The 11,522-nt window shown below is 39.4% G+C and overlaps 1 protein-coding gene across 1 annotated transcript; it reads left to right on the forward strand.

The window, feature by feature from the left end:
* Nucleotides 1-37: 37 nt before the first annotated feature.
* rab1ba (zRAB1B, member RAS oncogene family a) lies at nucleotides 38-11,522 on the forward strand. Its single transcript, XM_046380372.1, has 6 exons — nucleotides 38-383; nucleotides 3,543-3,615; nucleotides 3,700-3,795; nucleotides 6,420-6,515; nucleotides 7,127-7,258; nucleotides 8,235-11,522. Exons 1-6 carry the CDS (start codon nucleotides 370-372, stop codon nucleotides 8,427-8,429), a joined length of 606 nt encoding a protein of 201 aa, XP_046236328.1. The 5' UTR covers nucleotides 38-369; the 3' UTR covers nucleotides 8,430-11,522.

Here is an 11,522-nt window from a genome sequence, read left to right on the forward strand (position 1 = left end):
ATCCCACCACTGCGCTAATGCTAGACTTGTCCGGAATTCTGAGTAGCGACACGTCACCATACGTCAAGTTACGTCACTACCGCACCTGCGCAGCCATTTTGAACCTCTAGCAAGCAACGGACATAGAAAGGCAGAAAAAAGGAGTCTGTTAGAACAGTTTAACTTGGCGAAACAAGGATATGTCCGCTAGAATCGAGTATATATGAAGCAATAAAGGTCGAATACAGTGGAACGACAAAGAGACAGAAACCAAGACGGTAAACAGCCATCTAAGTGCCTCGGATACCCGGACCTACAAGTCATCTTTTTTGACCGGAGTAGGAAGGAAGAGTCAAGTCGCCGACAGAAAAACACATCCAGAGTGAAACCATGAATCCTGAATAGTGAGTTTTAACATTTGATTTACATTCTCCACTGTAAGGTGGTTACTGTTGTGTTCTGGTACAAATTATAATTGTATGTAATTTGGTTTATAGTGTAACATAACCATAATGCTAGGCTAATTGCCTTGTCTTAAAAACTACAGTCAAACATCAGCTAGCTGGCTCCCCTGAACAGGGTGCGGACAGCTCCTTTAATGTGACAGTCTCGCGAACGTCTCATAACGTCAGCTGACAGCTTGCTCGTGCCTCACCGTGTTGGCTATGGCACGCGACCTTCCACGGGACAAATAAATCCACTGTGAAAAAAACTAGACTACAAAACGTTGTTCTGGTTCACGCTTGAATCTGAAACGGAAACGAATAGCGTTAGCTTGACAGTAACGTTCTATGTAGTAATGTGGTAACATATGTGAGATGGCTGACTTGAAGCCTCGAAAGGCAGCCCAGCCTGTTGTTTTTTTCCCTTAAGGACACATTCCTATAAGTTGTCGTCTTTATAGCGTTTCGCGCAGGTACATGCCGTACATGCACAATTGAGTACAGAATTCAGACGTTCAGCGCTTTAAATTTCCCCTATGCAATAGAGGAATTATACGTTTTAATGAATAGGAAATATGTTTTCATTTTGTTAATGTTAGCTTTTAGAAATTGTATCCTCTATGTGACGTTACCAGAGGAAAGTGGACTATTTCCGTACCATTTATTTGTAGATATATAACAAAATATCATATGGTTGCCAGGCCCTGATCTCGAATTCTGTTTTGCACACATACAATGTAATTTCGCAGATAAAATGACAAAATTAACTCTTCTTGGAACGTGTCGTTGCTATCGTTAGATGATACCACATGTAGCAGATGTTGGACGACTGACCTGCAGTTCCGCAATGAGAGGACACCTGCTTGTCACCGAATCCCTCGTTAGGTGGTGAAACGTCTCAGTGTCAGCCGCTTCCAGCCCTTTGAATCCTTATGGAACTGTCTAACTAGCTTAGTTAACCGCACCCTTAGCAGACAGTCTTTATCTCCCCGCCTGTTTACTCATACTGTGTAATCTTGACTCTGGTTAAATATGCCTTATTGTTGCCTGCAATTATACACTACATCTTAGTTGACGTGGGAAGTGTATTTGGGACTGATTAGCCATATTGAAACAGTTGGTACCTCTTTCTGGTAAGTAAAGCTTGTATAAATCTAGAGGTTGCACCCCTTGTAAAGGGTGTAGCTAATCTGGATCACTATTAACATTATCATCTGCAGACTAAATGGGTTGTTATGAAAAACCTTTTAATGGCTATCTAACATGTTTAACTGCAGACTGGATAGCAGTCAAACTGGCTTGGTAGCCCAATTCTTAATAATGGCTTTTAACTCATTTCTAAAATATTTGTAGATTTTATACTGACTATTAAGAAAGACGTTATAAACCCCTTATAAATGGTTTCTTATTAGAAAGTGGTACATTATTAAGACACTGTAGCCAGTCTGATGCCTGATACAGATACCAACATGTCTGACATCGCTGCATATGAACAGTACATTCAGTTAAGGTTTCTTTTGTTAAATGAAGAAAGAGTTTTTTAGAAAAAGTAAGGTATCAGGAAGAAGTCAACTTTTTGTTTTAGAGAGTTTAATCCTCGGCCCCTGCAGTCATGTCGAAGCCTCCTTGTTTTCAAAATTACTATTTTTTAGCTATTTCATGTCTGTGCGCTCAAAATTGGCTTTGGATTGCTTGTTACAATGAATGATAATGATTGACTAGTTCGTGGCATTCAGTATCGGTCCACATCAAAACAAGTTGTTGCCGTGTAGAAATGTGAACTGGGCTGATTGCAACAGTGCTGCTGCATTCAGTGTCTGTCAGATGTTGTCAGCTGATCAAGTGTCAGACTGTGATACATGACGGGTCTCAGTTTTCTATGAAACAAGAATAGCAGTAGCATTGGGCAATTCGCTACAGCTGTCTTTGCTGTGTGTCAAATTCATGTGATGTTGTTTTCCTCTCAGTGGTGGGGTGGAGGGTGGGGAATGGTGTTCTGTCACTTTGTGGGTAGCAAGACTCAATATCCAACTTAAACAGAAAAACCCGTTCATATTTTTCAAACTAAGGTTTAAAATGTGTTGTTTAGTTATCGGTGCTCAGGGTCAGGTATGGGCACTAAAGTCAAAAAGTTTTAAATCACACCAGCCTTAATTTTGGGGCTAGATTAAACCAGTGACCCTTATTAACTCTCCAATTCCTCTCATGTGCATTCTGTACAGTTTGTGCAGGAATGCTACCTGGAACCAAGAATTGTTTCACTGGGTTAAATATTCCTACATTACCAGCAACACACACACTTAAGTGTATTTAGACTCAATCCCGCATACACTGTGCTGTTGGCACAAATACTCATAAGAGCACCAAAGGTGTACACAGACGGCTTCCAACAGAGGATGCATCTGGACACACTGGACCTGAATACAACCTAAATGCGCCGGGTAGTAAATGACTTGACAGCAAGTTGGGCTGTGCTTGGTTTTGGCTTCGTGATCCATTTTCATGGCCTTATCGTAACGTTCTTGTATTTCAGCTGAACAGTGCATTAAAATATGTTTCTGTAAAGATCTGAGGCTAGAAATGGGCAACGCAGTGACAGAATATTCATTCGTTTGATCAGTATTGCCTAGTTTGATCTGAATTTTGTCCTCTTTTTGCATTGCACTGGACTCATCTATGCAAGTAACAATTATTGTCATTACTGATTAATGCAATCATTATTTTTATGATTAATCATCAAGTCAGGTGTCACGTGATGTCAATAAAAATAGCACTTTTTTCTTGCCACTTTGCAAAGTGCTTGTTGATGGAGGAATGTATTAAAGAGTATGGTCTAGAGCCTCTCTTTGCTAAGTGTCAAGAGATAACTTTTTTAAACTGTTGCTATAAATAAATTAAACTGAAAAAACTGTTGAAAGAACGTTTTTCCCAGTGATGCCCTCACATTTCTCCTTTTCTTCAACCAGCAGTCCAAGACTCATTTACTCACTCATGTACAATCTCATTTACTATACATTTATTATCATAAATACCAATGAAAAGTATCAAATCCTTACATTTAAGAAGCTCATCACACTACAGAGCAGAACCCCTTTCTGACCGGAACTGTTTCTCTTCCAGCGACTATCTTTTCAAGCTCTTGCTCATTGGAGACTCTGGAGTAGGAAAGTCCTGTCTTCTGCTGCGTTTTGCTGTAAGTAGCTCTGTCTCACCCTCTAGACATGTTATTTTATTACTGTCACCCTTTAAATGTCTCTGTCTGCCTGGCTCTCTCCAGGATGACACCTACACAGAGAGCTACATCAGCACCATTGGAGTGGACTTTAAGATCCGCACTATTGAACTGGATGGAAAGACCATTAAACTGCAGATTGTGAGTGTTCGCTCATAAACATACACACACACACACAGACAGAACAGTCTAACTCCCACCTGAACGAGGGCTTAGATCCGATAATTCTTTTCAAAACACATGAAAGGTGTGTGCGCATTGTGCGTTCATACCAAGTACATCCTGTTTTAGTTAAATGAACACCTCAAAGACATAAATCTGCCTCATGCATGCATACATAAAAATTTAAAGAATTGTGGACAATGTAGCTCTATTTCATTGCTTTTATAAAAACACCCGATTGTAAGTGGAGTTACTGCAGTTGTGTAATCTGGCAGTTTATAGCCGCTTCCCGCTGCAGATATCTAACAACCATCTGCTTTCTCATCTTCAAAGCTTTCAAGAACTTTGTGATGCTCTGGCACTAGGTTCTTCTTTGTGTTTCCAGTTTATGTACAAACTAGAACATTTCAGATAAACAGTTTTAGAAAAAGTCAACTATACTACATCATATAACTGAAACTATGTCATTTCTGTGAGCAGTTTGGTATGCAAGTGAAGCAAATGGACTCTTTCTTATACACGTTTGAGGCAAAATGAAATCCAACATGTCAGACCACTTACTCTGTTATGATAATAATACTCTGTTATGAGTATTGAGATCTTTTTTTATAATCTTTGTGATCTTTTTAATTTTTGAATGCATTGTTTGATTTGCTTGATCAGTCACATTAGACAGCACTGCCTTCAACCCCTGAAAGTGTCTAGCACTTGTATTTAGCACCACTTCCTTAGCAGTGCTCATATATACTTGTGGGAACTCGCCTAGGCAACAGTATGAGCAAATTGCTGTATGTAAAAATTTATGGTTTATTTTGATATGGTTTTGGTCGAAGAAAAGTCGGACTTGGTGTGAAAGTGTTTCATTAAGCATGGCTTAGATTGTCTTGAAGTTGAGTTGATCAGGTTGTGTGTGCTGCCTGATAACATGCACACTCCTAACTGTCACAATCAAACTAGTCAAATTAGCTGCACTCTATCAGATTCGTTAATTAAGAGTTCAACATATTAAACACATTACTAATTTTAAAAACAACAAGGTTATGTAATACTCACCCCTTTGTTGCTTTCAGTTTTTCCCTTTGTTTTCTTCCTCAAATTTTAAACCTTTTTTATTTTCGCAATTCTTTTGACAGCTCTTAAGCTATCGTCAGTTAAACTCGCAATGGTCCCACATATTTTCCACATGAAAAGAAGAAGGAGTTGTTATGATCCTCTTGAAGTCTTTTGATGTGATACATCTGTCCAGGAGGTGTTGATTTAGATTAAGTGAGATTAAAAATACTGCAAAATAGTTGCAACACCTACAAAATATAAATAAAAACAGAATGCAGTAATTTGCAAATGAGCGATGTTTACTGTTAAAGGTTTTGCAAAGTGATTCTGAGTACTGCAATATGTTAGCCCCGGGCCTAGGGGGAACCTGAGCGTAGCATAAATGAACTCCCCCTTTTTCCCAGCTCCCAAGGAATGACCAGTTCATATCAGAATGCAGTCCAAAATGAAGTGAATTTATTTTTCTTACAACAAATAAACATAGCCCAAAATAACAAATAAAAATAACCTAGTTTACCTTGTTTACAAAATAAAACAAAAGAAAGTACAATTCTCTGACCTGAATTGCTTCATCAAAAAAACAGGAGAACAGAGAACAAATTAAACGGGCTTCCCACCCCTACCGTTATGCTGGACTGCTTGTTAGAACAGGACTATTTACAATATTTACAAAAGCTCAAGCTTGAAGCAGTACAAACATCACACATAAACCACAATCAGCAGGGTCACGTCGGGAGCCAGGCAGAAAAAGGATCTCCACAGCAGACCCGGACAGCGCCATTTTTAAAGGGGCGTCAGTTTCGTCCCCACCAATGAGCAGTGTCTTTCTGTAGCTCTGAAAACAGAAAAGAAGGCAGAAACAAACAAACAGCACCACCTCCGGGCAGGGAAGAGAATAACTTACAATACACTATTATGACCCTGGATCATGAGAGATATCCTTCATCAGTGAGGAACTGAAGGAATACACGCACCTTTTCTTGTTTTCTTTTTTATTTAAAATTCTGTTGATCTAAACCATGGCTCATCTTTAAGAAGAAGAGGAATGAGGCCAGAAGGCTTTTTCCTGAATTTTATTGGTTGGGGAAATAAGTGAAATAATTCACAGGAGTACATTTTAAATTGAACTGAACTAATGTTGAGTAGTGAGTATTTTCAGGCAGGCTCTCCACTCTTCAACATGCTCCTGCACTGGTTTACCTCAAAGTAGAAGTGACCCTAACATCCTAAGCAGCATCCACAATAAACAGATATGAGCTGAATTTAATCAAAGTAAATGTGTCTTACTGTAGTCCAGCTTACGTTGAAGTAAAATACACTTCATGTTATAACTACTTATTGCTCCAGTTAGTATGGCTTCATCCCATTATTCCTCAAGGTCAAATGCACAGCACATGTTGTGGTTGTTGCAAGGGTTTTGAGGAAGGAATTGTTAAGAGGCATTCATTAATTTATTCAGATTATTGATGAAATTGCGTGATTAAAACTGTTGTTTTAATTATTATCTTTTATCCTTTGCTGTTTTCTTACTCTGTCCATGTCTCTCCCAGTGGGACACTGCAGGTCAAGAGAGGTTTCGCACCATCACTTCTAGTTACTACCGTGGAGCCCATGGCATCATAGTTGTATATGATGTGACAGATCAGGTGGGTTGTCAGTGTGGACTGGTTCATCGGAATAGGAAATCAATCTTTAATTTTATGACTGTGTTCTTTTTTTACTTTGCTGAGTATGAATTCAGTACTGAAAATGTTGTGAGGTTTAGTACCTGTTTAACCCTCAGAATGTGAGACTGGTACAGCTTTTCATGGGAGAATAACATTTATTTTATCATTTGCAGCAGGATACTTTGCTGCACTGACAAACAATGCAGTCTTTCTGCTGTCAGGGTTACTTACAGATTTAATTAATGACCACAATGTTCATTTGAATGTGATTTCAGATTTTAGAAAGTTGTACTAGGCTGTAAAAATGTATTAGGAGAATTAGGGAGAAAAAGTGATGAAAATAAAAAAAAAGCTATAATTTATTGCAGTTGCCTTGACACAGTCTCAACAAGTATTAAACATTGGAACCCTTAGGAATATTTAAAGCAGTGCCTTTGTATTGGATTTCATTAGATTGTGCAGGTGTGAATAATATTCTGTGATTTCCTTGAACTGGCCTTCACTGCCCAGTCACAAGGGTGTTATAAAACCTGTAAACTCACCTACAGTTCTGTCCACTGTTTCTTATGCTCGTTTTCTTGTTTATGTAGGAGTCCTATAACAATGTCAAGCAGTGGCTTCAGGAAATTGACCGCTATGCCAGTGAAAATGTTAACAAGCTTCTGGTGGGCAACAAGTGTGACTTGACCACTAAGAAAGTAGTGGACTACACAACAGCCAAGGTAATGACTGCTTTATGTGCACTGAATAACAACATAGACCATTCACTCTATACTGTTCGATAAGTCATTGGTAACTTCAGCAATACTCAGTGATGAAAATTTAATAAGCTTTTGCTCTGTTTTGCTGATTGATTTTGTGTTGTGGAATGTACATCAGACTTTATCAGCACATTACAGTAAATTACAGTTCCACTGATGAAATGGGATCATTGGTACAGGAAATGCCATAGGCTTAATAAGTACTATTCAGTGTTAGCTAACTAGCTAACTGTGAGATACAAGCTTAAGCAGTGCATTTCACTGTTTCACTGTAGAAGCTAAGAGTGTTTGGAACATCCTTAGTTTACACATGTGCCACATAAAAGTGTAATGAGCTGCACGAGAGGCATAAGAGTTTGGATTTTTGTTAGACCTAATAAATCTGTCACCATCCAAATGCATTGTGACTTTAATGTGAGACATCTGTGCAGGGAGTACTGAGTTTAATGTACAAGAGCTTAACAGAGATCAAAAATACAGTCAACCCTGATTCCAAAAAAACTGCAGCACTTCCAAAATGAGCGCTGTTTACTAACAAAAGTCTGACAAAGTCATTCCGAGCCAGTTTAAACATTGGAACATCTTTAAAAGGAGGAGAAAATGGCAAGAAATCTTTTACCTGAATTTTACTGGTTGGAGAAACGAGTAAAATAATACACAGGTTTTCATAAATAAAGTGTACATTTTTAATTAAATTGAACTAATGTTGAGTACAGAGAGTATTTCAGTCAGGCTCTTTACTCTTAAACCTGCTCCTGCAGTGGTTTGCCTCAAAGTAGATGTTACCCTAACATCCTAACCAGCATCCATAATGAACAGAATTTATCTAAATTTATGTTGTTTGTCCTGCTGTCGGTATCACACAGACTTCAAACTCAACAAGCTGTGTTAGATCTCTATATATCTCACTGTGGGTTTCCTCTTGTTTTTCTGGCAGGAGTTTGCTGACTCTTTGGCCATCCCCTTTCTGGAGACGAGCGCCAAGAACGCCACCAACGTAGAGCAGGCTTTCATGACCATGGCCGCGGAGATCAAGAAACGCATGGGCCCTGGGGCCACAGCTGGTGGCGACAAGCCCAACTTAAAAATTGAGAGCACTCCTGTCAGGCAGTCTGGAGGGGGCTGCTGTTAAAGGCTTCCTCATTCCCATTGTCCCGACCTTCGCCTCCACTTTCTTCCCCTACTGTATTCCCTTCTATTATGTCAGCCATCCCACGCCTCACCTTCCTCCATAACACCCTGTAACTCACACCCATTTCCCTCTCTATCAGCCTGCCTGGAGATCCAGGGATTGTTGGCCAATGCTCAAAAACAGAAGTAAGCTGTAAGAATGTTAAGATCAGCACTTTGCGAGGGTTAATTCGGGCTGATACACCCACCAAACAACTGAGAGGATGGCAACCAGTGTGTGAGGGAGGGATGGAAACAGACACCAAGGCAACTTTTACTTTTTGCCAAGAGGACAGAGAGAAAACAGATATGGAGGAAGATTGGTATTGATTTTAGAGTGTAATGGAGGCAGTGTGAGATTAGGTTTAGATACCAGTGAGCTTATCACTACACACACACACACACACACACACACACACACGTACACGTACACATACACATTGTAATGGGTTGGCAGAGGTTAAAGAGATTTAAGCCTTTTGGCTAAACACTAAACACATCAGGCTGAGTCTGTTTTTGCTGATCTCATCTTATGGCAAACTCCACACCTCGCCCCAGCTCCAGACTTATTTATCTGCACACACACACACACACAGGTGAAGTGTGCTTGAGTCACACTGTAGATGCTCATTACACAGTAGGAAGTGTTTCTGAATAGCAACAACCTGCTAGTAGTGACTCATCATTGCCATTTATTGATGAAGATCCAGGGAATTACCCTCCAGTGAGCCTCCTCTCCCTCTGTCTATCCTCCTCCTCGGCTTCCACTCTCACTCTCTTAAGGTGTGTTCAGACAGAAAGCAAAGGGAATATTTTGCATTATGTCATTCACATGAGTTTTACCCCAAACAGTCAATGTACAAGCTGTATTGACAATAGCTTTAAGCTAGCTAGAAATGGATGCACTGACAGTTTGTGTGTAAAAGTGTTCAACTCTGACTGATCTCAGAACCCAAAGTTTGTATTTCCCTCCAGTCTCTCTCCTTATTCCTCCTGTCTCTGTTTGATTGTCATGCAGATTGTAAAGGCCAAGGATAAGTTAACATTTTCTGATCAATTTGTGCAGGCATGTCTTCGGCTGTCCTGGGCTATTCATGCTCCCTCAAGTCTTTCCGTCGACTCTGTATACAGTTTTGCAAGCTCTGAAATTCACTTTGTGTTCTATCTGAACACACTGTTATGGCCTCAGTATGCTTCAAACATGCAAGGAGGCACTTTATGCAGATTAGAGAAGTAGATGTGTGAAGAATGAAAGGAAAGAGTTTGCTTTCGCATGTAGCCAGTTGCTGCTTAAAGTGACATGATTGTCAGACTCAAGTCACCACAGTTGTCAGATGCTGTTCCTTCCTCATTACCACCATGAAGCATACTGAAGCCTTTTGTGCCTGGTCATATCAGAAAGTGGCAAAGCAAAAAAGCTGTATTTTTCATTCTCACGAAACAGACTTGGTACATTAGTGACTACTTGTGGAGCTAGTTGGCAAGCTACTAGGATTGGAGGGCCAAGATCTAACCACTTACAGTTAGCAATCCAGCTAGCTCAGTCACTAATGTAAAGTTAACTCAGATTTCTCAAGGTATGACTACCACTGTACCATCAACTCCTGGATGGTATGACACAACTAACATATGGATTGGTCCATTTTGGGCTCTTGACTCTTTGTTCCCATAAAAGTCAGAACTCCCTAGATGGTATGTGATTGGTCAGTGCATGTCCATGTGTCAAAAAAATAATTGAAGTTGAACTATGGAGGAGCATTATTAAGACTTAGGTTCAATTGAAATAAGTTGATTTAGCTCAAAATGTCATTGTTTTAAATTCTGCCGTCACCAGGCCCCTTGTCTGAACCGATAATCAGGCGAAAGACACATTGTAGTTAGTTTTGATGTAAGTATTCACTAGAGGATTTTTTGACTAAACTCCTGGTTTAGTCTGGTCAGCAGATTCCACATGTAGACATCAGGGCTGGGATGGAGGAGGCGGTTGTGAGAACTGCAATATATGTGTTAGTTATTTTTTTTGTTTTGTTTTTAGTCTTCAAATTTCATATGTAAAATGAAGTGACAAAAAGCTGTAATATTTAGCATGGTGATGTCTTGGAATGACAATAAATGTTACAGTCAAACAGCACATGACACTGAACACAGGTGACAAGGCATGACAAAAGTGATAGGGGAGTGACTCAGACGAACAGAAGCAAATGGCAATATCCAGCATTGGTCTTATTGTTACTGTTTTATTGTTCTTGTGGTTTTATTGGGTTTTTTTTTTCTCCTCGATACTTCTAATAGAGACAACTTGTACAATTAGCTTAACTCTCATGTTCAGTACGTGACAGGTAGGTTTTAGTCTTGCTTGTTTGCAGATGAAACTGAGGCAGAGATGTGGTGTGGATGTGTCTGTTGGCTGGAGGGGGTGGGGTTTTACAAAAGCTGCTGTTCCTTCCCTGAGATCACCCTGTTTGTCAAACGTAGTTGTGTCCCAGTTAGACACTTGAGTCACACCTGTCTTTTGTGTCCCCATATTTCTGGTTCCTTCAGTGTTCCAGTTTGTGCCAATCCTTTTTTTTTTTTTACATTTGAGTCCTTTACAATAATCACAAAGGTCTCGGTATACAAACTATTCTACATTATTGGAGACATGTCCAAAATTCTGTGAACACATGGACAATAACAGATTCATTGATTCATTCATCCTTAATGACCTGTAACACTTTTTCAAAGTTTACTTGTATTTGAGCATGAGATTTATTTCATTTCATTTTTGGCTTCAAAATAATTTGAACTCAAGGTCCATTTTCACAGCCTTCACTGTCCTTTCCTCTGGGAAAAGGCCAGTAAATGCACCTTGAGTTAAGATTATTTTATCATAGTACATGTATTTATTGTGTTTTATTATTAATGCCAAAGTCTCAAATGTAAAACAGTTACATGTAGGACTGGGTAGCATTTCAGTTAAATCTAAGTGGCAATTTTGGCACTTTTGCTGATGTGATACTGTTTTGGAACAGAAACCAACCAAGAGCTTTGTGTAAATAAAATATAGTCTTCAACA

This window comes from Scatophagus argus, chromosome 23 (genome assembly GCF_020382885.2).
Source record: "Scatophagus argus isolate fScaArg1 chromosome 23, fScaArg1.pri, whole genome shotgun sequence".
NCBI classification, from domain to species: Eukaryota; Metazoa; Chordata; class Actinopteri; family Scatophagidae; genus Scatophagus; species Scatophagus argus.